The sequence below is a fragment of the Marmota flaviventris genome, chromosome 3 (genome assembly GCF_047511675.1).
Source record: "Marmota flaviventris isolate mMarFla1 chromosome 3, mMarFla1.hap1, whole genome shotgun sequence".
Taxonomy (NCBI): Eukaryota; Metazoa; Chordata; class Mammalia; order Rodentia; family Sciuridae; genus Marmota; species Marmota flaviventris.
In genome coordinates this window covers 9,770,796-9,793,425 of record NC_092500.1, presented here as the reverse complement: position 1 = coordinate 9,793,425, position 22,630 = coordinate 9,770,796, and the positions used below count along the sequence as shown (strand labels likewise).

General features: G+C 42.5%; 1 protein-coding gene across 1 annotated transcript in view; it reads right to left on the bottom strand.

The window, feature by feature from the left end:
• Fam227a (family with sequence similarity 227 member A) overlaps positions 1 to 22,129 on the bottom strand; it is a 53,136-nt gene extending 31,007 nt beyond the window's left edge. Inside the window, 4 exon segments of the mRNA XM_071609267.1 lie at positions 472 to 573; positions 2,989 to 3,135; positions 14,324 to 14,400; positions 22,036 to 22,129. Of these exon segments, the coding sequence (XP_071465368.1) occupies positions 472 to 573; positions 2,989 to 3,036 (150 nt within the window). The 5' untranslated portion in view covers positions 3,037 to 3,135; positions 14,324 to 14,400; positions 22,036 to 22,129.
• Positions 22,130 to 22,630: the final 501 nt, after the last annotated feature.

Genomic DNA, 22,630 nt, shown 5'->3' with positions numbered 1-22,630 from the left:
CTGCCAGGAACAGAATTGGGGAAGGAATTATTGAGTCCCTTGTTGAGACAGCCAAGTATGACTCTCACTTTCAGGGATCCTCTTCTCTGGCTAATGAACCCCACGTGCTTTATGAAATAACCGACTCATCTTTGGCATCAGAGTCACAAAGCGTGTGCCCAGAGGCAGTGTGCTGTTGAAGGAGGCACACCAACTCTGGGTCATGGGTCCTGAGTTCTATTCTCAGCACTGCCCTGGGCCAGTCACCTAACGTGGACTAGTTCCTAAAGCTTGGGGGAGCCAGAGGACATTGGATGATGGATGATGTGCGGCGTCCACAGGTGAGACCTGAGTAGGGAGGAGACAGAGTGATAGCAGAGCCTGCAGGGGCGATCCACGGGATCCAAGGAGCTGGTAGCTCAGGTTAAAGAGGTTGGAATTTGTTCTAAAGAAAAGTAAGCAAACCAAAGAAACAATCAGTTCCTCATTTACCTGGTACCTTTCATGAAACATCCACCAAAAGCTATCCAGCCACAAGGTTCTGGGAGAAGGAGAAGAGAGAAACTTCTCTAATTCACTCTCTGAACAGAAAGACTTAGGGAAGAAAAACACAAAATCTATATTATATTTATTTTTTAAATTCACCTTGAACCGCAACCAGATTCATAATTGTCTTCACTCAAAACCTGCCTTTCCGCCCGTGCTATCGTTACAAAGAGCACCATCGCCTGCCAGTCATCTTTGGAGTCAACAAAAAAGCTGCTCAGGGCTGGGGTCGTAGCTCAGTGGTAGAGCACTTGCCTAGCATGTGTGAGGCACTGGGTTCAATTCTCAGCACCACATATAAATAAATTAATAAAATAAAGGTTCATTAGCATCTAAAGAATATTAAAAAAAAAAAGAAAGAAAGAAAAAAAGCCACCTAATCTTGTAGTATGTGTCCACAATTTGCCTGGCCTTAAGCCAGGTGTTTTATGTATTCCCATTTAACCCTCAATAATCTTATGATACACATCCACCATCACGGACTAGGAAATGAGAGGCTAGAAAAGTCAGGAGACTGAGGACTGACGAGCTGAGAGCACTGGCCTAGAGTAACATGGCCAGCAAGTGGCCGAGCCAGGACTGGAACACTAACTCGTGTCGGGATTCCATGCCACCTGCTCCAGCTCTCACCCCCAGGGCCGACTGACAACAACCTTCAGCAATCCCTGTAGATATCGTACAAACGAAAAAGACTGGACCAGAAAATTCCTCTATACTCCTTTCTGTTTTCAGAACTATTGTTTATATAGCTCTCAGGCTTCCAAAACATTTTTTCTTTTTTTTTTTTAAATTATTTTTTAGTTGTAATTGGATCCCTTTATTTTATTTATTGATCTTTATGTGGTGCTGAGGATTGAACCCAGGGCCTCCCATATGCTAGGCGAGTGCTCTACCACTGAGCCACAACCCCAGTCCCCCCCCCAACCGAAACATTTTTTCATATAAATCATCTTTTGGTCCTGAATATCAACAATTCACATTAAGTTGCGAGCCAATGTTGTCTGTGTATTCCTGACTCTAGTGCTTCACTGAGTTTGGCTTTTGTGTCTGTGTTAGCAGCTTTCACCACTTGGCTCATCAGATTCTTCTGAGTTAATAATAAACATACGGGAACTGGGGATGTGGCTCAGTGGTAGAGTGCCTGCCTGGCATGCATGAGGTCCTGGGTTTTATCCCCAGCACTGTGAAAGGAAGGAAGGGAGGGAGGGAGGGAAGAAGAAAGAAAGAGGGAGAGAGAGAGAGAAAGGGGAGGGAGGGAGGGAGGAGAGAGGGAAGGAAGGAAGGGAGGGAAGAAAGAAAGAAAGAGAGAGAGAGAGAAAGGGGGAGGGAGGGAGGGAGGAGAGAGGGAAGAAAGAGGAAAGAAAGAAAGGAAGGAAGGAAGAGAGAGAAAGGGGGAGGGAGGGAGGGAGGAGAGAGGGAAGGAAGGAAGGAAGGAAGGAAGGAAGGAAGGGAGGGAGGGAGGGCATGGAATTCTAAAATTAAAAAAATTATCTATGAGCTCAGGGCAGCAGAAAATTTAGCTTTCATTGTTATGTAACCGGTCTGAACCCTGCCCTTGATCTGAAGCTGCCACTGTCAGAATATAACACGCAACATTTATTGGATGCTTCCTTGGTGTCTGCCACCGGGCTGTGTACCTTAATTTCTCCTCTCGCTTAGATGGGACTGATTCAGACATGGCCACAGCCAAGCAGTAGGAAGAGGCCAGGAAGAAGGGCAGGAAGGAGAGTGGGAAGGAGGAGAGGAGGGAAAGAGAAAGAGAGAAAGGGGAGGGTAGGTGGAGAAGTAAAGGTAGAAGAGATGGTTCAAGATGCTGGGTCCCAGGAAAGGCAGGGCAACTAGTTAAGAACTGGGGGGACAATGACCAGAGCTGCTCTGGGGACACAGGAGTTAAGCAATTGTGATGGAGGAAGAGGCCCAGCTGTATAGCTGCTGGGGCTACTTCCTGGTGTCCTCCTCTGCTGGCCTCTTTCCAGTTCTCTCCCATCAGCATGAGCATGTGGGTCCCCTGGGCTTGGCATCCTCCCCTCCTGAGGTACCAGCAGGCTCTTGAGCAAGTTCTCAGGGTACTGTACTCACCAGGGGGGGCAGGAAGAAAATATTATAGCTAATGTGTGATTAAGGAAAAAAGTTCACCTCACCGATATGCAATGGAGTAGCTGTCAGAGGAACATGTACAGAATTATAAAAAAGACATGTACCTATGAAGGCGCGTGCTCCAGATGTTTTGGCAATCGGAGGATCATCAAGACCCCCTGGAGACCAGGCATCGAGGTTTTGGAGTGAACTTGAGTTGTGGTTACTCACTCAGCTTAGTCCCCTGGAGCATGTGGCCCTGAGCAGAATCCTCAGTCCCTCCTAGGCTGTGAAAGGGGGACAACTGTGCCTGCCCACCCCCTGCCACCCCTCCCATAGGCCAGAGTTGGCCCTTGGCTGGGTGAGCTGCCAGCTCTCTTTCCTTACCTTGCCACTCAAGGTGTTTTTCTCTGCCCGAATCACGTTGCCCACCATGTCGCAGAAGTCCACTCCATTGGGAAGCTTGTTGGGCCCAGAGTTGTTAAATTTGGGAGGCTGGTATAGCTCGACCAGAAGATTCTTTTCTGCTGTTTTCTGAAGCAAAAGAATGGAATGTGAAAATGGGGACCACTGTTTTGACAGTTTAAAATAATAGAATATCTTCCTCTTTTTATTATGAAGACAGTATAGACACAGAAAATGAGAGGGTGTTCAAGACCCAGTACCCTTTACCAAAGCCCTTACCTATTCATATGATTTCTATTCTCCTTTATAGCTTTGAGCAAATGTATCCAAATACATATATGTACCTTTAATCATCACACACACACTTTTACATCCTGCTTTATCTACTTTACTTTAGTTTTTTTTTAATCTAGTTGCATTGTCCCCAAAATTATCAGTTAAAATGCTATAATTTAGGGCTGGGGCTGTAGCTCCTTGGTGGAGTGCTCGCCTCACATGTGGAAGGCACTGGGTTCGATCCTCAGCACCACATAAAAATAAAATAAAGGTATTGTGTTCATCTACAACTAAAAAAAAAAATTTTTAATGCTATAATTTAACCAGGCACAGTGGTTCATGCCTGTGATCCCAGCAATTCAGGAGGTTGAATCAGGAGTGTCACAAGTTCAAGGCTAGCTTCAGTAATTTAGTGAGACCCTGTCTCAAAAAAAATTAAAAGAGATGGGGATGTGGCTCATCAGTAAAGCAGTAAAGTAAACCAGTAAAGGTTCAATTCACACACACAAAATGACAACAACAACAAATAAAACACTACAATTTAATTTACTCACCAACTACTTCCAATAAACACTGCTGTCATTAATATCTTGGAGCATGTGGTTCTTATCCCCCTTGGGTCACTTATTTTGCATAAATTCCTTAAAATGGTAATATTAAATCAAAGGCTGTGACCATCTTTATAGTATTTAATATATACCATTCAATTGATTTTTTTAAAATATTTTTTTTTAGTTGTTGATGGACCTTTATTGTATTTATTTATACTTGGTGCTTAGAATTGAACCCAGCGTCTCACACATGCTAGGCAGGTGCTGTACTACCACTAACATTTTTGAACAAAATGAAAACATAATGATTATAAAAATGTAAAAACATAGAAAAGTAGAAAGAGGGAGTTGATTCTCCTCACCCAAAGGCACCCACTGGAAACTTTCTGTAAGACTGAACTACATATTTTTCCCCCTTTTTGGTACTGGGGATTGAACCCAGGGACACTTTTCCACTGAGTCACATCCCCAGACCTTTTTTTGATTTTTTATTTTGAGACAGGGTCTCAGTCTCACTAAGTTGGTTAGGGCCTCACTGTTGAGAGCCACAGCCGAAGGGGCCCCAGCAAACTTCCAGCTGCCAGCAATCCAGCTGCCAGCTGATGATTGGCTCACAGCGGCCCCAGCAACATCTAGCTGATTGGCTCCTCTGCGGTGATGCTCATTGGACTGTTTCCCTGCCCTTTCAGACCACGGAGCTGCTCATTGGGGGACTTTTTGGCTCTGCCCACGTGACCCAGCCAATCGGCCTCAAGAGCAGGAGGATTGTGGGAGGTGGAGAGAAGCTTGTGGGGGGAGAGACAGGGCTTGTGGAAAGCCGGTGGTGGCAGTTGAGGCTCTGAGGGGTTTTTCCTGAGAGGCTATTTGTTTGGCGTGTTTGGTTCTAAAAATAAAGTTAGTTTCTTTTGACAAGTGGCTCCTGATTGTGCCCAGCCAGACTGCGGCATTTGGTGGCTCGCACGGGGAGCGACTGAGGGTAAGTGAAACTGCTCGCCCCTGAGGGCAGGGCGAGAGGATGGGTAGCCATTTTAAGATTCTTCTTTTGTTATTTTGTTTCACTTTTGTTTTAAGTTGCCTGTCCCTGGAGATGAGTGAGACGGAAGAAAAACCGCTCACATCTGAGGAAAAACTATTTACGTCTGAGGAACAGATAGGGAGAAAGGACGGATGCACATGTCAGGAGGATAGAAAGGCTATAATGACTTTTTGTTGTTCCCTTTTTATCTCATTCTGTCTCGGTTTTGTTTGGCGTCATCTTGTTGGGTTGCATTATAGTAGAAATACGGGATCAGAAATTAGTAAAAAACAAACTGAAAGAGTGTTAAGTAAATTGTTAGAGGAAGGAGGCATCTCAGTAAAATCAAGAACAGTCAGGGCATACGTTGATACAATACAAAAATGTAGCCCATGGCTTTTTAAGGAGGAGTTGTTAAATATATCACAATGGAACCATCATGGTGAAGATTTAAAAAGAATAGAAAAGAAAAGCCCAGGGACTCTGCCAGTTGGCACATTGCCATTGTGGACGTTCGTATCTTGTTTGCTTAGTCCAAAGCCTTCAGTTCAGACAATGGTAGAGGAAGGAGAAGACATAATGATTCAAGTAAAAGAGAAGGTCTCTCAAGTTAGTCAGACAGAGGAAAAGATTCAAGTAAAAAAGAAGGTCTCTCAAGTTAGTCAGACAGAGGAAAAGATTCAAGTAAAAGAGAAGGCCTCTCAAGTTAGTCAGACAGAGAAAGAAAGTGTAAAACAGAAAAAGCCATCAGGGGGAAAGTTACAACAGGAGATTGCTACTAACACCTTTCTATCACCAGAGGGTGTAAGTGTCCAACCAACAGCACCACCTCTACAGGAGACTGCTACTAACACCTTTCTATCACCAGAGGACGTAAGTGTCCAACTAACAAGGCCACCTCCATATGCTGGGAGGTCCCCAACCCCCGCAGTTGATAGTTGGGATCCTGAGACAAGATCTCAAATATTAACATGCCCTGTATTTGAGGCAGGAGGGCAGCGATTTTACCAAGTTTTAAATTTCAAAACAGTGAAGCAGCTAAAAGAGGCTGTAACAACCTATGGTCCTCAAGCACCCTTCACTGTAAGCTTGGTCGAATCCATTAACAACTTGAACATGACGCCAGCAGATTGGGCTAATATGTGTAAAGCTGTGCTAAATGGAGGACAATACCTGTTATGGAAGGTTGCCAATGAGGAATTTTGCAAGGAGACGGCTAGGCGAAATGCAGCAGCTGGTTATCCTCAGAGAAATCTAGATATGTTGTTAGGAAAGGGACCTTATGAGGATCAGCAGCAACAAATTGCATATGATCCTGGCGTATACGCACAAATTGCTGCAGATGCAATTAAGGCAAGGAAGACTTTACAAGGACATGGAGGTTTACAAGGTCAATTATCTAAGGTAATACAAGGAGCTAATGAACCTTATGCTGAATTTGTAGATAGGCTTATTCAAACAGCTACCAGAGTTTTTGGGAATACAGAACAAGCAATGCCATTACTAAAACACCTGGCTTATGAGCAAGCGAATCGTTGGTGCAGAGATATCATTAGACCATGGAAACATGAAGATTTAAACACATATATTAAATTATGTAGAGACATTAATGAACAAGAGCAAGTCGTGGCAGCTGCAGTAAAACAGGCTTTAGATGCCAGAGACATTAATGAACAAGGGCAAATTGTGGCAGCTGCAGTAAAACAGGCTTTAGATGCCAGGCCAAGAACATGCTACAATTGTGAACAAACAGGACATTTTAAAAGGAATTGCCCCATTGGAGGAGGGTTTAACAAAACTAGGTATCCAAGGAGTAGAATACCAGGTATTTGCCCACGATGCCGTAGAGGGAGACATTGGGCTAATGAATGCCGTTCTCAAACCACCATAGAGGGTACTCCATTATCAAAAAACGAACAAGGACCAGGTGTTTATCCACGATATCGTGGAGAAAGGCATCAGGCTCCATTGCCAAAAAATGGACAAGGGGGCCCAATGCTCCGGGGCCCAAAACCACAAATATACGGAGCACTGGAGGAACCCAGCAACCCCATCAGGGTAGTGCCCAGGACACATTGTCCATCAGATCCCTCATCAGACAAACCAGAGGGAGCGCAGGGTTGGACATCTGCGCCTCCGCCAGAGCAGTACTAACTCCAGAGATGGGAGTTCAAATCATTCCCACAGGGGTGAAAGGACCTCTTCCCAAAGGAACAGTAGGCTTATTATTGGGACGCAGCTCTTCTACTCTAAAAGGACTTATGATAAGTCCTGGGGTAATTGATCCCGATTATGAAGGTGAAATAAAAATTATAGCCAGTTCTCCAAAGGGTATATCAGTAATTTCACCAGGAGATAGAATAGCACAGTTACTAATAATACCCAGCCTACATGATAAATTTTCCAGTCGTACTGTAGAAAGAGGTTCCAAGGGATTAGGTTCCACAGGTGTAGATTGGGCTATGCTTTCTTTAAATTTAGATTCTCGCCCCATGCTAAAACTAAATATTCAAGGACATGAATTTAATGGGCTACTGGATACAGGTGCAGACCTTAGCATCATCTCTCGTCAAGAATGGCCAAAACATTGGCCATTACAACAAGCCACTCAAACGCTTCGAGGCCTAGGAGTGGCGACTAATCCCCATAGAAGTGCAATGGTATTAGATTGGAAGGATCCTGAAGGATGTGAAGGAACTATACAGCCATATGTATTGGATCATCTTCCCGTAAATTTATGGGGACGAGATGTCCTAGATCAATTAGGTTTGACATTAACAAATAACATCAACCAAAATGCACCCACTATTATGACTAGACAAGGTTTTAGGAAAGGAAAAAGATTAGAAAAACAAGAACAAGGTATAGCAGCACCAATACAAATAGATCAAGGAACAGACAGACATGGGTTGGATTTTCAGAAAGGGCCACTGAGACAATAAAAATTACTTGGAAATCAGAAAGACCAGTATGGGTTCCTCAGTGGCCCCTGACTAAAGAAAAGATACAAGCAGCCCATGACCTGGTCAAACAACAATTAGCAGAAGGACATATACAACCTTCTGTATCTCCCCATAATACTCCCATTTTTGTCATCAAAAAGAAATCTGGTAAATGGAGATTATTGCAAGATTTAAGAGCCATTAATAATGAGATGGTTATTATGGGACCTGCTCAATCAGGGATTCCTCAGTTGTCTGCTTTGCCAAAAACCTGGTATGTTTTAGTTATAGATATTAAAGATTGTTTTTTTTCAATTCCAATTCATCCTGAGGATAGTCCACGTTTTGCATTTACTATCCCTGCACTGAATCATGAAGGTCCTGATCAGAGATATGAATGGAAAGTACTCCCTCAAGGGATGGCTAACAGCCCAACTATGTGTCAAATTTATGTTAACAAAGCAATCCAGCCACTTAGAAATCAAAATTCTGAACTACAAATATTTCACTATATGGATGATGTATTATTAGCACACAAAGATAAAAACACATTGCTAGAATGTTATGCCACACTTACAAACTTATTAAAAAATTATAATCTAGAGATAGCAATAGATAAAGTACAATTAAATTTTCCAATTAATTATTTAGGAGTTCTATTATCCTCAACCATGGTCCGTCCACCAAAAATTCAAATATGAGTAGATCAACTCAAATCACTTAATGACTTTCAAAAGTTATTAGGAGACATAAATTGGATAAGGCCTTATTTAGGTATACCAACAGGAGAGTTGGGACCTTTATTTGATATCCTAAAAGGTCCATCAGATCCAAATTCACCCCGAATGTTAACGCCTGAAGCAAGAAAGGCATTAAAAATCATTGAAACATATATGGAAAATATGCATTTGGATAGAATTGATATAAGTTTGCCTTTATTATTTATTGTACTACCAACAAAAAATATTCCTACAGGAGTATTTTGGCAAGAAGGTCCATTATTATGGATACATTTATCTTATTCTCCTAACACTATTCTTACTAGGTATCCTGAGGCTGTAGGACAATTAATACTCAAAGGAATAAAAGCAGCAAAGGGAGTGTTTGGAATTTCTCCCAATAAAATTATTATTCCATATACTATGAATCAAATTGATGAGTTAGCTAATGAGTTAAATACTTGGGCAATAATCATGTGCAAATCTAATGTTTCATTTGATAACCACTTACCATCTAATCCTTTATTGTCTTTTTGGTCATTGCATCCTGTAATTTTTCCAAAAATGACAAGAAAAACACCTATCATGAATGCTCCAAATATATTCACTGATGGGTCAAATAATGGTACAGCAGCAGTAGTTACCCCTGATCAAACTTTTACATTTTTAGTACCCAAACAATCAGCTCAAAAGGTAGAGCTTAATGCAGTTTTACAAGCTTTTGTGATGTTTAAAGATTCTGTATTTAATTTATTTTCTGATAGTCAGTATGTAGTTAATGCTATAGTATCTCTTGAAGATGCTGGTAGGATTTCCCCTTCTTCTACTGTTTTCTCTTTGCTTTCCACTATACAAAGTCTAATCTGGGACAGAAAAGATCCATTCTTTATAGGACATATCAGGGCACATACAGGATTGCCTGGAGCCCTTAGTTTGGGCAATGATTTAGCAGATAAAACTACACATGACATACATATTTTCTCTACACTAGAAGAAGCTATAAATTTTCATAAAATGTTCCATGTCAATGCTAATACTTTACAAAAGCGTTTTAAAATAACTAAGGAACAAGCTAGACAAATAATAAAACAATGTCAAAATTGTGTGACCTTTTTACCACAAGTTAATCTTGGAGTCAATCCTAGAGGATTGATACCTAACCATATTTGGCAGATGGACGTCACACACTTGCCAGAATTTGGAAAATTAAAATATTTGCATGTTACAGTTGATACTTCTTCTGGATTTTTGATGGGCTCCCTTCATGCCGGAGAAAAAACTAAAGATGTTATAGCTCACTGCTTACAAAATTTTGCCACTGTGGGTGTTCCAAAACAGTTAAAAACAGATAATGCCCCTGGTTATACTTCTACCTCTTTTAAACAATTTTGCTCAACATTTGGCATTACTCATATAACAGGAATCCCATACAATCCACAGGGACAAGGCATAGTTGAAAGAGCTCATCAAACTATTAAAATGTACTTATTAAAGCAAAAAGAAGGAATTGGGAAGGGGTAAATATTCCCCAAAGATAAACTTAAAATAACCCTTTTTACTCTAAACTTTTTAAATTTGGATTCATCAGGACTTAGTGCTGCGGAAAGGCATATGTGTCCAAAAAATGTACATAAGCCCAAGGTACTTTGGAAGGATATTCTAACAGGACAATGGAAAGGTCCTGACCCAGTAATTGTCTGGAGTCGGGGGTCTGTTTGTGTGTTTCCACAGGGAGAACAGCAGCCGATTTGGATTCCAGAGAGATTAACCAAGGTCCTGACCCAGTGATTGTCTGGAGTCGGGGGTCTGTTTATGTGTTTCCACAGGGAGAACAGCAGCCGATTTGGATTCCAGAAAGATTAACTAAAGCGATTTCTACAGACCAAAAAGAAGATGATTTGGCTCAAATCCATAACAACTGATATCCAAAACTCCAGTTTGGCTATTCTTACATCTGCAACAGAACCAGGATGCTTTTTTCAATATCTATTTTATTATTGCCCTTTGCCATATCATGAAGTTCTATTTTGTTTTTTGAGCTCATACAGACCTAGGTTAATGTTTTGCTGATCAGTTCTATTTTTTGACTATAGAGTTTTTAAACATTGCAATGGAGATTTCACCTGTAAAAAGTTATAAGGCCTTTACTATAATGTTATGTGTTGTATGTATTATGTTATGTGTGCACACTTGTGTTTTGTGTTATATGTTTGAATGTCCATATATCATATATGATGAGCGCTCATGATAAAATGGATCCAAATATTTTTTTTTCACGTGATTTATATGGTTTAATTTATATTGGGTAAACAACTGTTGAGGATTGTTTTAATATGTAAACAAAAAAGAAGGTTAACAGATCTGTTTGTTTACTTTCACCTTTCCTTTTCATTATATTTAATAATTCTCTTAAAGATAATGTAAATTGTTAAGAAAATTGTTTTCTTTTAGTGCCTTCTGTAATGTTACATAATTTTTTCTTTAGCCATTATTGCCAGAATTCCTATCTTCATCCCAGTGCCGGTGAAGACAATGTAAATTGTTAAGAAAATTGTTTTCTTTTAGTGCCTTCTGTAATGTTACATAATTTTTTCTTTAGCCATTATTGCCAGAATTCCTATCTTCATCCCAGTGCTGGTGAAGTCAAAGATAAAACCAATCTACACCTTCTACAATAGCCATCACTGAACTGCTTGCAGAACTTGCCTGGACACATTGTGAGCTCACCTGTATGCATTTTGAACTATCTGTTGGTGCAGCGACTTGTGGTAGTGTTGGGGTATTTTTGCTGATGATGTCACCGGTGGTACAATTTTTCAAAGGAGCCCTCAATTGGCTTAATGTCATGGCATTTTGCATCCTCCTCTACTAGTGATGGTCTAAAATTTGGGGGCCAACAGAGGTGAGGCAAAGAACCTCACCCCCCCACTGGTGCAAAGGCCTATCCACAAGTATAGCTGTATGCTGGACCGGTAGTCAGTGACGGGTATGATCCAATTGCAGTGGTACCAACCTAAGACAGGAGGCTGACGCCTAGAGGTCAGTTCATCCGATGACGGGTAAGGACCATATGTTGAATTGGACTGCCTAACAGGCACGGTCCCTAAGCCACATGCTTGTTGTTTAAACAGAGAGGGGGAGATGTTGAGAGCCACAGCCGAAGGGGCCCCAGCAAACTTCCAGCTGCCAGCAATCCAGCTGCCGGCTGATGATTGGCTCACAGCGGCCCCAGCAACATCTAGCTGATTGGCTCCTCTGCGGTGATGCTCATTGGACTGTTTCCCTGCCCTTTCAGACCACGGAGCTGCTCATTGGGGGACTTTTTGGCTCTGCCCACGTGACCCAGCCAATCAGCCTCAAGAGCAGGAGGATTGTGGGAGGTGGAGAGAAGCTTGTGGGGGGAGAGACAGGGCTTGTGGAAAGCCGGTGGTGGCAGTTGAGGCTCTGAGGGGTTTTTCCTGAGAGGCTGTTTGTTTGGCGTGTTTGGTTCTAAAAATAAAGTTAGTTTCTTTTGACAAGTGGCTCCTGATTGTGCCCAGCCAGACTGCGGCACCTCACTAATTTTCTGTAGCTGGCCTCAAACTTGTGATCCTCCTGCCTACCCTCAGCCTGCCGAGCTGCTGGGATCACAGGCCTGTGCCACTGTGCCCAGTAATGGAACTACTTTCTAACTGAGCTGTGGTACTGGCAGTGGGAGAGCAGCTTGGTGATCTGCTGCATCAACCCTGAGTCAGATGACAGCTCTGCCACTTACTAGCTGGGCCACCTTGGGCAGGACACTTATACCTGCTCAGCCACCACCAATGGTGAGTAGCACAATTTCAATGCAGCCTCAACCATGAGTCTTCTTGCTGTTTTGGAATTTTCTGGTCTAAAATATATAAAAATAGTGGACTGAGGCTGTGGCTCAGTGGTACAGCACTTGCCTAGCATGTGTGAGGCACTGGGTTCAATTCTAAGTACCACCTATAAATTAAAATAATAATAATAATAATAAAGGTCCATTGACAACTAAGAAAATAGCATAGTGTTTCACACTGTCCATCATTTAAAGCTTATTTTTTTTTTTAGTTGTTGATGGATCTTTATTTTATTCATATGCAGAGCTGAGAATCAAAAGCAGTGCCTAACACATGCACGGCAAGTGTTCTACCACTGAGCCATAACCCCAGCCCAAGCATTTATTTATTTATATATATTTTTAAATGTGATTACTTTAATACAAAACAGCAAAAAACATAGAATAGCCAAAGATTATAAGAAAAAAATTACATGTGCATACAAATAGATCAACAAAGACTTTACATTAAGCTTTAACATTCACAATAAAGGTAAATTTCACTTGCTTAGATTAAACCTAAATAGTGGTATAAAAAGAGCATCTGCCTGACTCCTCTTCTACCACAGCAACACTTGAGAGAATTCCAAAATGATCTTTTTTCTTCATGTTTAAACTATGCATCATACCAATTTTCTGTGTAAATGCAATTAAATTTAATTAAGTCAAATGCAAGATACACACCTATGGTTAGACTTAGGTAACATTCTGGTTCCCACATACAGAGCATCTTCAAGGGTATTAGTGTGATCAGAGGAAGGAAATTGTGATATGAGATGAAATAGCAAAAATAAAAGCAATGGACAGATCACAGTGATCACATAACACAGCTAAGTATTTAAATACAATTTATATGTGGAAAAAAGTAATTTCAAGTTAGGGGTTCTTTTTAAATTGATCTTTTAAAAACAAATGACAGCAGAATGCATTACAATTCTTATTACACATATACAGCACAATTTTTCATATCTCTGGTTGTATATAAAGTATGTTCATACTAATTTGTGTCTTCATACATTTACTTTGGATAATGATGTCCATCAAATTCCACCATCCTTGCTGACCCCCTGCCTCCTCCCTGCCCCTCCCACCCCTCTGCCCTATTTAGAGTTTGTCTATTCCTCCTGTGCTCCCTCTCCATACCCCACTATAAATCAGCCTCCTTATATCAGAGAAAATGTTTGGCATTTGCTTTTTAGAGATTGGCTAACTTCACTTAGCATTATCTTCTCTAGCGCCATCCATTTACCTGCAAATGCTATGATTTTATTCTCTTTTATTCCAGCCCAAGCACTTAAAGCTTTGAATGCTTATCTCTTGGGTAGTTTAAAGAACAAGCAGAGAAAAATCTTTTTTTTTTTTTTTTTTTTTTTTTTTTTTTTTTTTGTGGTGCTGGGGATGGAACCTCTAGTCCGCAGGGAGATTCTTAAGTGGGTAGCTGTGAGACGGAGCCAGATTGCTGCCGAGGGCCAGTAGAGGGGGCCTGAATGCAGGTCAGAGGACTAAGCGGGAAACAGAGCCCTTCCATGGATGAGCTGCAGGACCCTGGACACATCACCTAACTTTAATCCTGAATCCCATTTCCAGGGGCATCAGCAATGATCTCCATAACTAGCCTGTCCTGAGAGTCGGAGCAGCCCCTCAGGAACCTGCTGTGTGGACAGTCCAGGAAGGCCCTGTGGCACCTCAGCAAGACCCAAAGGCCTTGTTTCTAAGGAGAAATACATTCTCAGTTCTAAAAATAGCACACACGGCTCTGCAATGCCCCTCCTCGGGGGTTGGGTCATCTCTGCCCTTTTGAGGGTGTCATGAGAAATTCCAAAGTTGTCAAAATTTTAAGATCTTCTTTGAAAAAGAGAACTTTTTTTTTTCCATTCAATCTCCACCCAGTCACCAAATTCCCCTCTCCCGGAGTAAAACCTATTTCTTGCCTAATAGAAACCAATCCAAAACAGACACAGCAATCAGTCCCTTACCTTTTTCACAAAGGAAGACTTGGCACTCTTGAATTCGGAGCCTTGGCATATATACGGTGTTCTTTGCTGTTTCTTGACTGCAGAGTGGAGGAAAAGAGATGAGAAATGAGCAGCCACAGGTGGTGTGCACTACTGGGTGATCAACCTAACTGGGACTCGTCACTCAACCTGCGCTGCCCAATGACGCTCATCCTGCTGATCTCACTAGGTCCCATGGGTCTGAACAACCAAGATCCCCCTCCCTATCAGATTAGACCAAAGAGGGGACAACTATGTGGCCTTAGGCAAGTTGCTCCTCTCTCCCTAGCCCTGTTTCCTCTTCCACAAAATGTTTTTAAAAGGACCCAGAGGGAAAGCACCTAGAGTCCTGTGTCACATAGTTAGCTGGTCCCTAAATGGTACCCTCTTCCCTCTGTCCTTGCCCAACATGAGGAAGTCAGATTTGAGTCTCCTCACCTGCAACTCTGAATTCCTACCCAATTATGTTTTCAAAACCGAAAACTCAGGGGTGGGGCTGGGGCAGGGTGGTGCAGTGCTTGCTTCTAGCAAGGCCTTGGGTTCAGTCCCCAGCATGCAGAAAAGCAAACCAAAGCTTAAAATATCCAACTAAAAAAAATCAAATCCAGGACAACCCCATCAAGGCTATGAGAAGGGATTTTTGCCTCTGTTTCCTGCGCTGACGTGACTGTGGCTTTTCTCTCTTAAAGCCTTCTTCTCCAATTCAAATTTCTCAATTGCCTTTAAAAAAAAACAGAAAGAAAAAAAATGGGGCATTAGGAATTAATGCAAATCCTGGGGACCAAGGCTTCTTCCTTGTTGGTACCCAAAAGGCCTGGAGAAGTTTGTAGCCAACACTTCCTGTCTTCCCCCAGGTGGCACCATCTGTGCCCCTCAGTGTCACTGAATCCTCCCCAAGTGTCATCAATCTGTCTTCCACACCACAGTCCTCTCACACTGCCCCTCTGAGGACAGGATTTGGAACAGGGTTCCAATCACAGCCTCACAGGTTATAAGCTCCAGTTGAATCTCTCTGTAAAAGGGGATAACAATACCCACCTTCAGGTCCTTACAAGGATCAGAGATAAAGTATCTTATGCACTTTAAAACACTCTCACAAAGGCTAGCAGATAGGGCTGCTCACTAAGGGGAAACTACTATTGTTATTAATCATGATACCCTTGACCCCACAAGAGTCTTCTCTTGATCACTCTGACTCTCCACTCCTGCCCCTTAGGAAAGGAAAGAAAGAAAAATGAACGTCAGTGACCCACAAGTTGCACTGATCATCAACCAAAAGCCCAGCACTGCGTTAGGACAGCAGTCATCCCGTGCCACGTGCTTGCCGTCTACCAGGTGGAACAGAGGCTGGGGAAGCCATCTGGCAGCAGGAGCTGAGTCAGCCACTGCCTAGTGCATAAAGGGCATGGCAAACCATGACCCAAAAAGGTGGCCAGGGTGGCCAGGAATGGTTCTGATTCAGCAGCAGTTGTGAGCTGCCTGGGCAGAGCGGCAAGGAGGAGAGGCAAGGGGTCCCTTCCTTCCGCCAGGTCACATGGGCACTCAAAGTTGCTCCTGCAGTCCCACTACCCCGCCTGTAGGTTCTGCCTGCAGTCAAGAACACCCAGGAGCTATGTCCATGCTCCCTAGTTCCCCATCAGAGCCTGCTTCTGGGAAGGTAACTTCATTCTTCTTCCTGGTTTCAAAAATTATTATTAAAAAAATCATATAAGTGACATATGCTTATTGTTTTAAAATATCCTAACATTACAGAAGAATCTAATGTAATAGTAAAAGAGTTCATATCCTTTGGATTCCCTCCTCTTTCCAGAGCTAACCCTGTGTAACCATTTGGTGTAGATTCCTCCAGATTTATTTCCTACGCATTTATACACATAAAACACTTCTGCTGAGAGCCAGGTGAACTTCTGTGTCCTGAGCTAAGTACTGTAGCACCCTATAAGGTAGATACATTATTGCCATGTTTTACAGGAAATTGAGACCCATGGTGGTTAAATCATTTCCCCAATGTCACGATTTGAGGGAACAGTAAAGCAGAAATTTAAACTTTGACAATTCTCCTCAAAAGCATACACTTTCTCCCACAGATGACTTTTCACCTTACGGGGAATCATTCCAAACAGTGTGTGTGTGTGTATGTGTGCACTTTGCTTTGCTTTTACCCACAATTTAATTTGAAGCTCTACTCAAGAGTGGGGTAGAGAGACTAATGCTATTGGTCTCTCTCCTGTCAATGGCTTCAGTATGAAAAACAATTTGACTTTTATAAATTTATTTATAAGGCTCTATTCTGTAGAAATACTTGCAAATGATCACTAAGGTATGTGCACAAAAATATTCAAATGTGTATCATCAAAGTGCCACTGAAACATTTAGCATTAAGGATGAATTAAATAAATTATGCCATTTTCAACCTACAGAATATTACACAGCCATTGAAAGATAGGGCAGGTCAGTAGTACTGACTTATAAAATCTCTAAGTATTTATGCTAAAAATAAATGAGAAAAGGAATAAGAGAAAACAAACACAGGTTACAAAGTAACAGTCATGGCTTTGTCAAAAATAGAAAACAATAACCCCAAATTATGTAATACCTATGAAAATAATAACCTAAAGAAGATCTGAAAGGGCCAGGTGGGGTGGTGCCCGCCTGTAATTCCAGCATCTCAGGAGCTGAGGTGGAAGGATCACAAGTTCAAGGCCAGCCTGGGCAGCGTAGTGAGACTCTGCCTCAAAATTTAAAAAAAAAAAAAAAAAAAATTAAAAGGACTAGAAGATGTAGCTCAGGGGAAAAGTGCCCCTGGGTTCAATCTCCAGGATGAAAAATAAAAGTTCTGAAAGGATACATGCCACTGGGATTAGCAATCCTTAGGGTGAGTGAGGGAAATGGGGGCTGTGACTTGCCCTGTGACTTTAATTCTTGTATACTTGTAGATGGTTTGAAAATTTTAGAAATAGTATGCATCATATTGCTATTTAAATTGTTAAAAGTGTGACAAAAAGATTGACTCAAGAATTTAACTGACCCCCCAAATCAGTACTGGACAAGTTGGGTGAGGGGGAAACTAAAAATGGTGAAGGCCAATCGTGAGGCCAGGATACCGGGGCAGAGAACTTGGTGGGAAGCAAGATTCCGGGTGGGAGGGGTGAAAAAGTTAAGGTGGAGAACTGGCAGGAAGTGAAGGAGTAGAGTTAAGACGGGCCACAGCAACGGAGGGGGGTGATAGAGAAGAGGAAGAAGAAGGCCAGGGGGAGGAGGAGGGGGAGAAGGAAGAAGGCCAGGGGGAGGAGGAGGAGGAGGAGGAGGAGGAAGAAGGCCAGGGGGGGAGGAGGGGGAGGAAGAGGAGGAAGAAGGCGGGGGGGGGAGGGGGAGGAGGAGGAGGGAGAGGAGGAGGAGGAAGAAGGCCAGGGGGAGGAGGAGGGGGAGAAGGAAGAAGGCCAGGGGGAGGAGGAGGGGGGGAGGAGGAGGAAGAAGGCCAGGGGGAGGAGGAGGGGGAGGAGGAGGAGGAAGGCCAGGGACAGCACCGGGGCGCCAGTGAGGACCAGGACACACAGAGCTTCTCCTCTTGAACTACAGAAGGGCACTACCAACAGATGGCCTGGGCTTTCAAGTGGAGTCCCTCACTGAGCCCGGAGACACTGGAAAGCAGGCCAAATAGACCTGTGCGAAGAATAGGGAGCAGCGGAACACGGGCGACCAGAGAGGGCGCACTCTGCTCGGCCACCGCAGGACTGCCCTTGAGGCCGCTAGGCCCCCTGGTGCAGGACAATGAAAACAGGGAAGCCCAGAGCGGGCCCAGACTGCAGGTGAGTGACCTCCGTGTGGACGGGAATCCTGCAGTTAGAGCGAGGACTTGCCCGCAGCACCCGGCGCCCCCCAGAGTAAGTCTTCATGGTTCCATCCCCCTCCTCGTCGCCGCCAGGTGCCCATGAACAATCCGGGCAGCCGTGGAGCCCACTCTGAATGACACACCCCACTCCGCGGAGGGGCAGGTCCTCGGTACAACTCCGACAGGTGACACTGCTTTGTTACTCTCATTTTCAAATATTCTTCATGAGCCCCAGAGTTCTTAAGTTCAGCTGAAAATAAAAATCAAACACATACTGGTACCAAATCCAAAGACAGCCAAAAGGCAGGGGCAGGGGACTCAAGCCTGTGCTCTTCTTTTCACAGGGGCTCAGCCACACCTGGCTGCGCAGTGGACCTTCAAATGCCGGCCTCCCACAAGCTGTGTGTGAGAGAGAGAGAATGAGAGAGAGAGACAGACAGACAGACACACAGAGACAGGGAATTATTGGAGGGCTTGTTTTACTTTTTTTGATAAAAATAAATCAAAATTGACCCTTAGCCTTCCAGTTTATGGTCCAACACTTAAGGAGCTCAAACTACCACTATATCCTCATAAGTAAAAAGCTGAAAAGTAGACTTTTCTTAGACCTGTCAGAGAATCAAAGTCACAGGGCACCCTCCTCAGTTGGGGAGGGTACAAGCAGATGCAGATAATCATAACCCAGGAGCAGAAACTTCCACATGAACCAGTTGAAAAACCTAACCTACCACTGATGAATTGCTGAAGGTTCAGTGTACACAACTCTTGAGTTAAGAACTCCAGATGTCACAAAAATTAACTCCAAGTGAATCACAATCTTAAATGTAAAATGCAAATCTGTAAAACCCTTAAAGAATAACACAGGAGAAAACCTGACCTTGGTCCTGGTGATGACTTTTTAAATATGATACCAAAGGCACAATCCATGAAAGGAGGAAAGCTGAACTTCATTAAAATTAAAAATTTCTGCTCTGCCAAAGACACTGTTAAGACAATGAAGTGACAAGTCACAGACTGGAAGAAAATATTTGCAAAAGACATGTCTAATAAAGAACTGTTGATCAAAATACACAAAAAGCTCTTAAAACTCAGTGGTTAAGAAAACAAATAACTCCATTAAAAATTGGACCTAAGACCTTAACAGATGCCTCATCAAAGAAGATAAACAGAAGGTTAACAAGCATATGCAAAGATGATCCACATCACATGTCATCAAAGAAATGCAAATTAAAACATACCAATTTGAATGGCCAAAATCCAGAACACTGACACCATCAAATGTTGGTGAGTAGACGGAGCAACAAGAACTCTCACTCATCAGTGGTGGGAGGACAAAATAGTACAATCACTTTGGAAGAGAGTTTGGTAGTTTCTAACAAAACTAAACATACTCTTACTACAAGATCCAGCTATTCTGCTCCTTGGTATTTACCAAAGAAGCTGAAAACTGATATCCACCTCCAAAAAACTCTACACAGAGCTGTTTTTAATAGCTTTATTCATAGTTGCCAAAGCTTTGAAGCAATTAAGATGCCCCAAGTAAGTGAGTGGATAAATAAACTATGGTATACTCAACCAATTGAATATTACTAAACACTAAAAAGAAGTAAGCTACCAAACCATGAAAAGACAAGAAGAGAAATTCAAATTCATGTTACTAAGTGAGGAAAGCCCATCTGAAAAAGCTATATATTGTATGATCCCAATTCTATGACATTCTAGAAAAAGTAAAACTACAAATCAATAAATGGGCTGAGGAACTGAACAGACATTTTACAGAAGAAGAAATGCAATCAATCAACCAACATGAAAAAATGTTCATTATCTCTAGCAATTAGAGAAAAGCACTGAGATTTCACCTCACTCCAGTTAGAATGGCAATTATCAAGATTATAAGTAATAATAAGTGTTGGTGAGGATGTGGGGGGAAAGGGTACACTCATACATTGCTAGTGGGATTAAAAACTGGTGCAATAACTATGGAAAGCAATATGGAGATTACTCAGAAAACTTGGAATGGGACCACCATTTGACCCAGTCATCCCACTCACCGGTTTATAGCTAAAGGATTTAAAGACAGCATATTACAGTGACACAGCCACATCAGCGTTTTTGGCAGCTTAATTCACAATAGCTAAACTATGGAACCAACCTAGATGTCTGTCAACAGATGAATGGATAAAGAAAATGTGGTACATATATACACAATGGAATATTACTCAGCCTTAAAGAAGAATCAAATTATGGCATTTGTAGGTAAATGGATGGAACTAGAGAATATCATGCTAAGTGAAATAAGCCAGTCCCAAAAAAACAAAGCCCAAATGTTTTCTCTGATAAGCAGATGCTGATCTATGGAGGGGAGGGTATAGGGAAGAATGAAGGAACCAATGGATTGTGTAGAGGGGAGTGAGGGGATGTTAGACCAGGACGCAAGAAAAGACCACTGACTCCAATTAAAATCAAATTAAAGCAAGCTTATTATTTCGACCGGCCGGGCTGCCTTGCCCATCAAAATCGTGGGAGCCAAGGACAGCCGCGAGGCTTCTTTGCGGCCCAGTTTTATAGCCCAAAAAGTTACACAAAGGGGGGTTACAGATAACAACACTCTGAGGAGCATAACACAAGTTTACATTTTTGCTGGCCCCAGCATCAGAATTTATGGAGATCTTAGAGACTCAGAGAGGGTCGTTATCCGGCCAGGGAAGGCCAGAATTTATGAGGCGTCACTAAGGTTTAGGAAAAGGTTGTTATCTGGTCAGGGAAAACCGGACATGGGTGAGTTCAGGGCACGGGCAGGCATTCCAAGCAGGTTCAGAATTTGCAGTAATTTATAGTAAAGCCGAAATTATCTTTTCATGGTTTTGTGGCAAGATGCCCAATTTTAAGAAAAGATCAGGTTGGATCTATCAGGGAGAAGAAGGGCTATGGAGACAGGAAGGATGGTAGAATGAGACAGGCATTATTACCCTATATACATGTATGATTACATTTCTGGAGTGACTCTGCACCATGTATAGCCAGAAGAATGAGAAGTGCTCCGTTGTGTCAATGTGTCAAAAATGCATTCTTCTGTCATATATAACTAATTAGAACAAATTAAAATTTTTTTAAAAAACTAAAAAAATTAAAATTAAAAAAAGAAAAAGTACAACTACAAAGACAGTAAAAAGATCAGTGGTAGCCAGAGGTTAAGGGTAGGGAGACATGAACACATAGAGCCCAGAGGAGTTTTAGGCCAGTGAAACTATTCTACAGGTACAATGGGAGATGCAGGTCATATGTGTCCAAACCCACAGAATGTGCAACCCCAGAATGAACCCAGTGTCAACCAGGGATGCTGAGTGGTAACAGTGTGTCAATGCAGGTTCATGGATTGTAACAACTGAGGTGTGGAATCCTCAGGGAGGTTGTGTCCTGGGGATTGTGGTTATATGGAGAAACTACTTTCCATTCAAATTTTCTGTGAATGTCAAACTTTGTTTAGAAAGTCTATTATTATTATTATACCAGGGATTGAACCCAGGGGCACTTAACCACTGAGCCACACCCTCATACTTTTTAATTTTTTTATTTCGAGACATGGTCTCATTAGGTTATGTACAACCTCACTAAATTGCTGAGGCTAGCTTTGAACTCTTGATCCTCCTGCCTCAGCCTCCTGAGCTGCTGGGATTAAAGAAGTGTGCCACCCCATGTCTGGCTCTATTAAATTTAAAAATTTGTGCAAACAAACTTTCAAATATTCACATATTTTCAAAAATGTGGAGGAGCATGCAGGCATTGCAACATCTTGATGACCCCCTGCCCCCTGCCCCCCGTCCCCCAAATCCTTGCCTCAGCTCTAGGACCTAAAACTCACCAGACTGTCGGTCATCGGGCTGTGCTCTAGGTCCATATTCCCAATCTTCTGATGCACCTGGAGCATGGAGCCAATTAGGCAGGCTGGGAGGTGAGGCAGCTAAGGAAAGTCTCCAGGCAGTGATCACCCACAAGAAGCGGGGGCTTGCCTAGCAAAGAGGGCGGCCCTGTCTCCAGTTATTTTCTCTGCAAATATGCACACTTTTCCTGGGGGATGGAACCTAGATTTTGCACATGCTAGGTAAGTATGAGGTACACCCCAAGCCCCATCACACCTCTTCATCTTAAGGGAATTGCTCTCTGAGTATAAATGAAAGCTGACCATATTGCAGATACCTTGGGAAATACAAAAAAGAGCAAGAACCATCTGTAATGCCACCAGGCTAACAATTCTGTTAGACTCAGGGGAGATTTCCTTCCATTATTTTTTACATACATAATTACAATCTCAGTGGATGCCTGTTTTACTGCTCTGACTTCTCCCAGCTATTATTAGGGGCATTTTCTGTACGGTAATCTTCATACTAATTGTGTTCAATAACATACTAATCCTTTTAAAGGATGCACCTTAATACATTTAAGCTATTGAATATTTA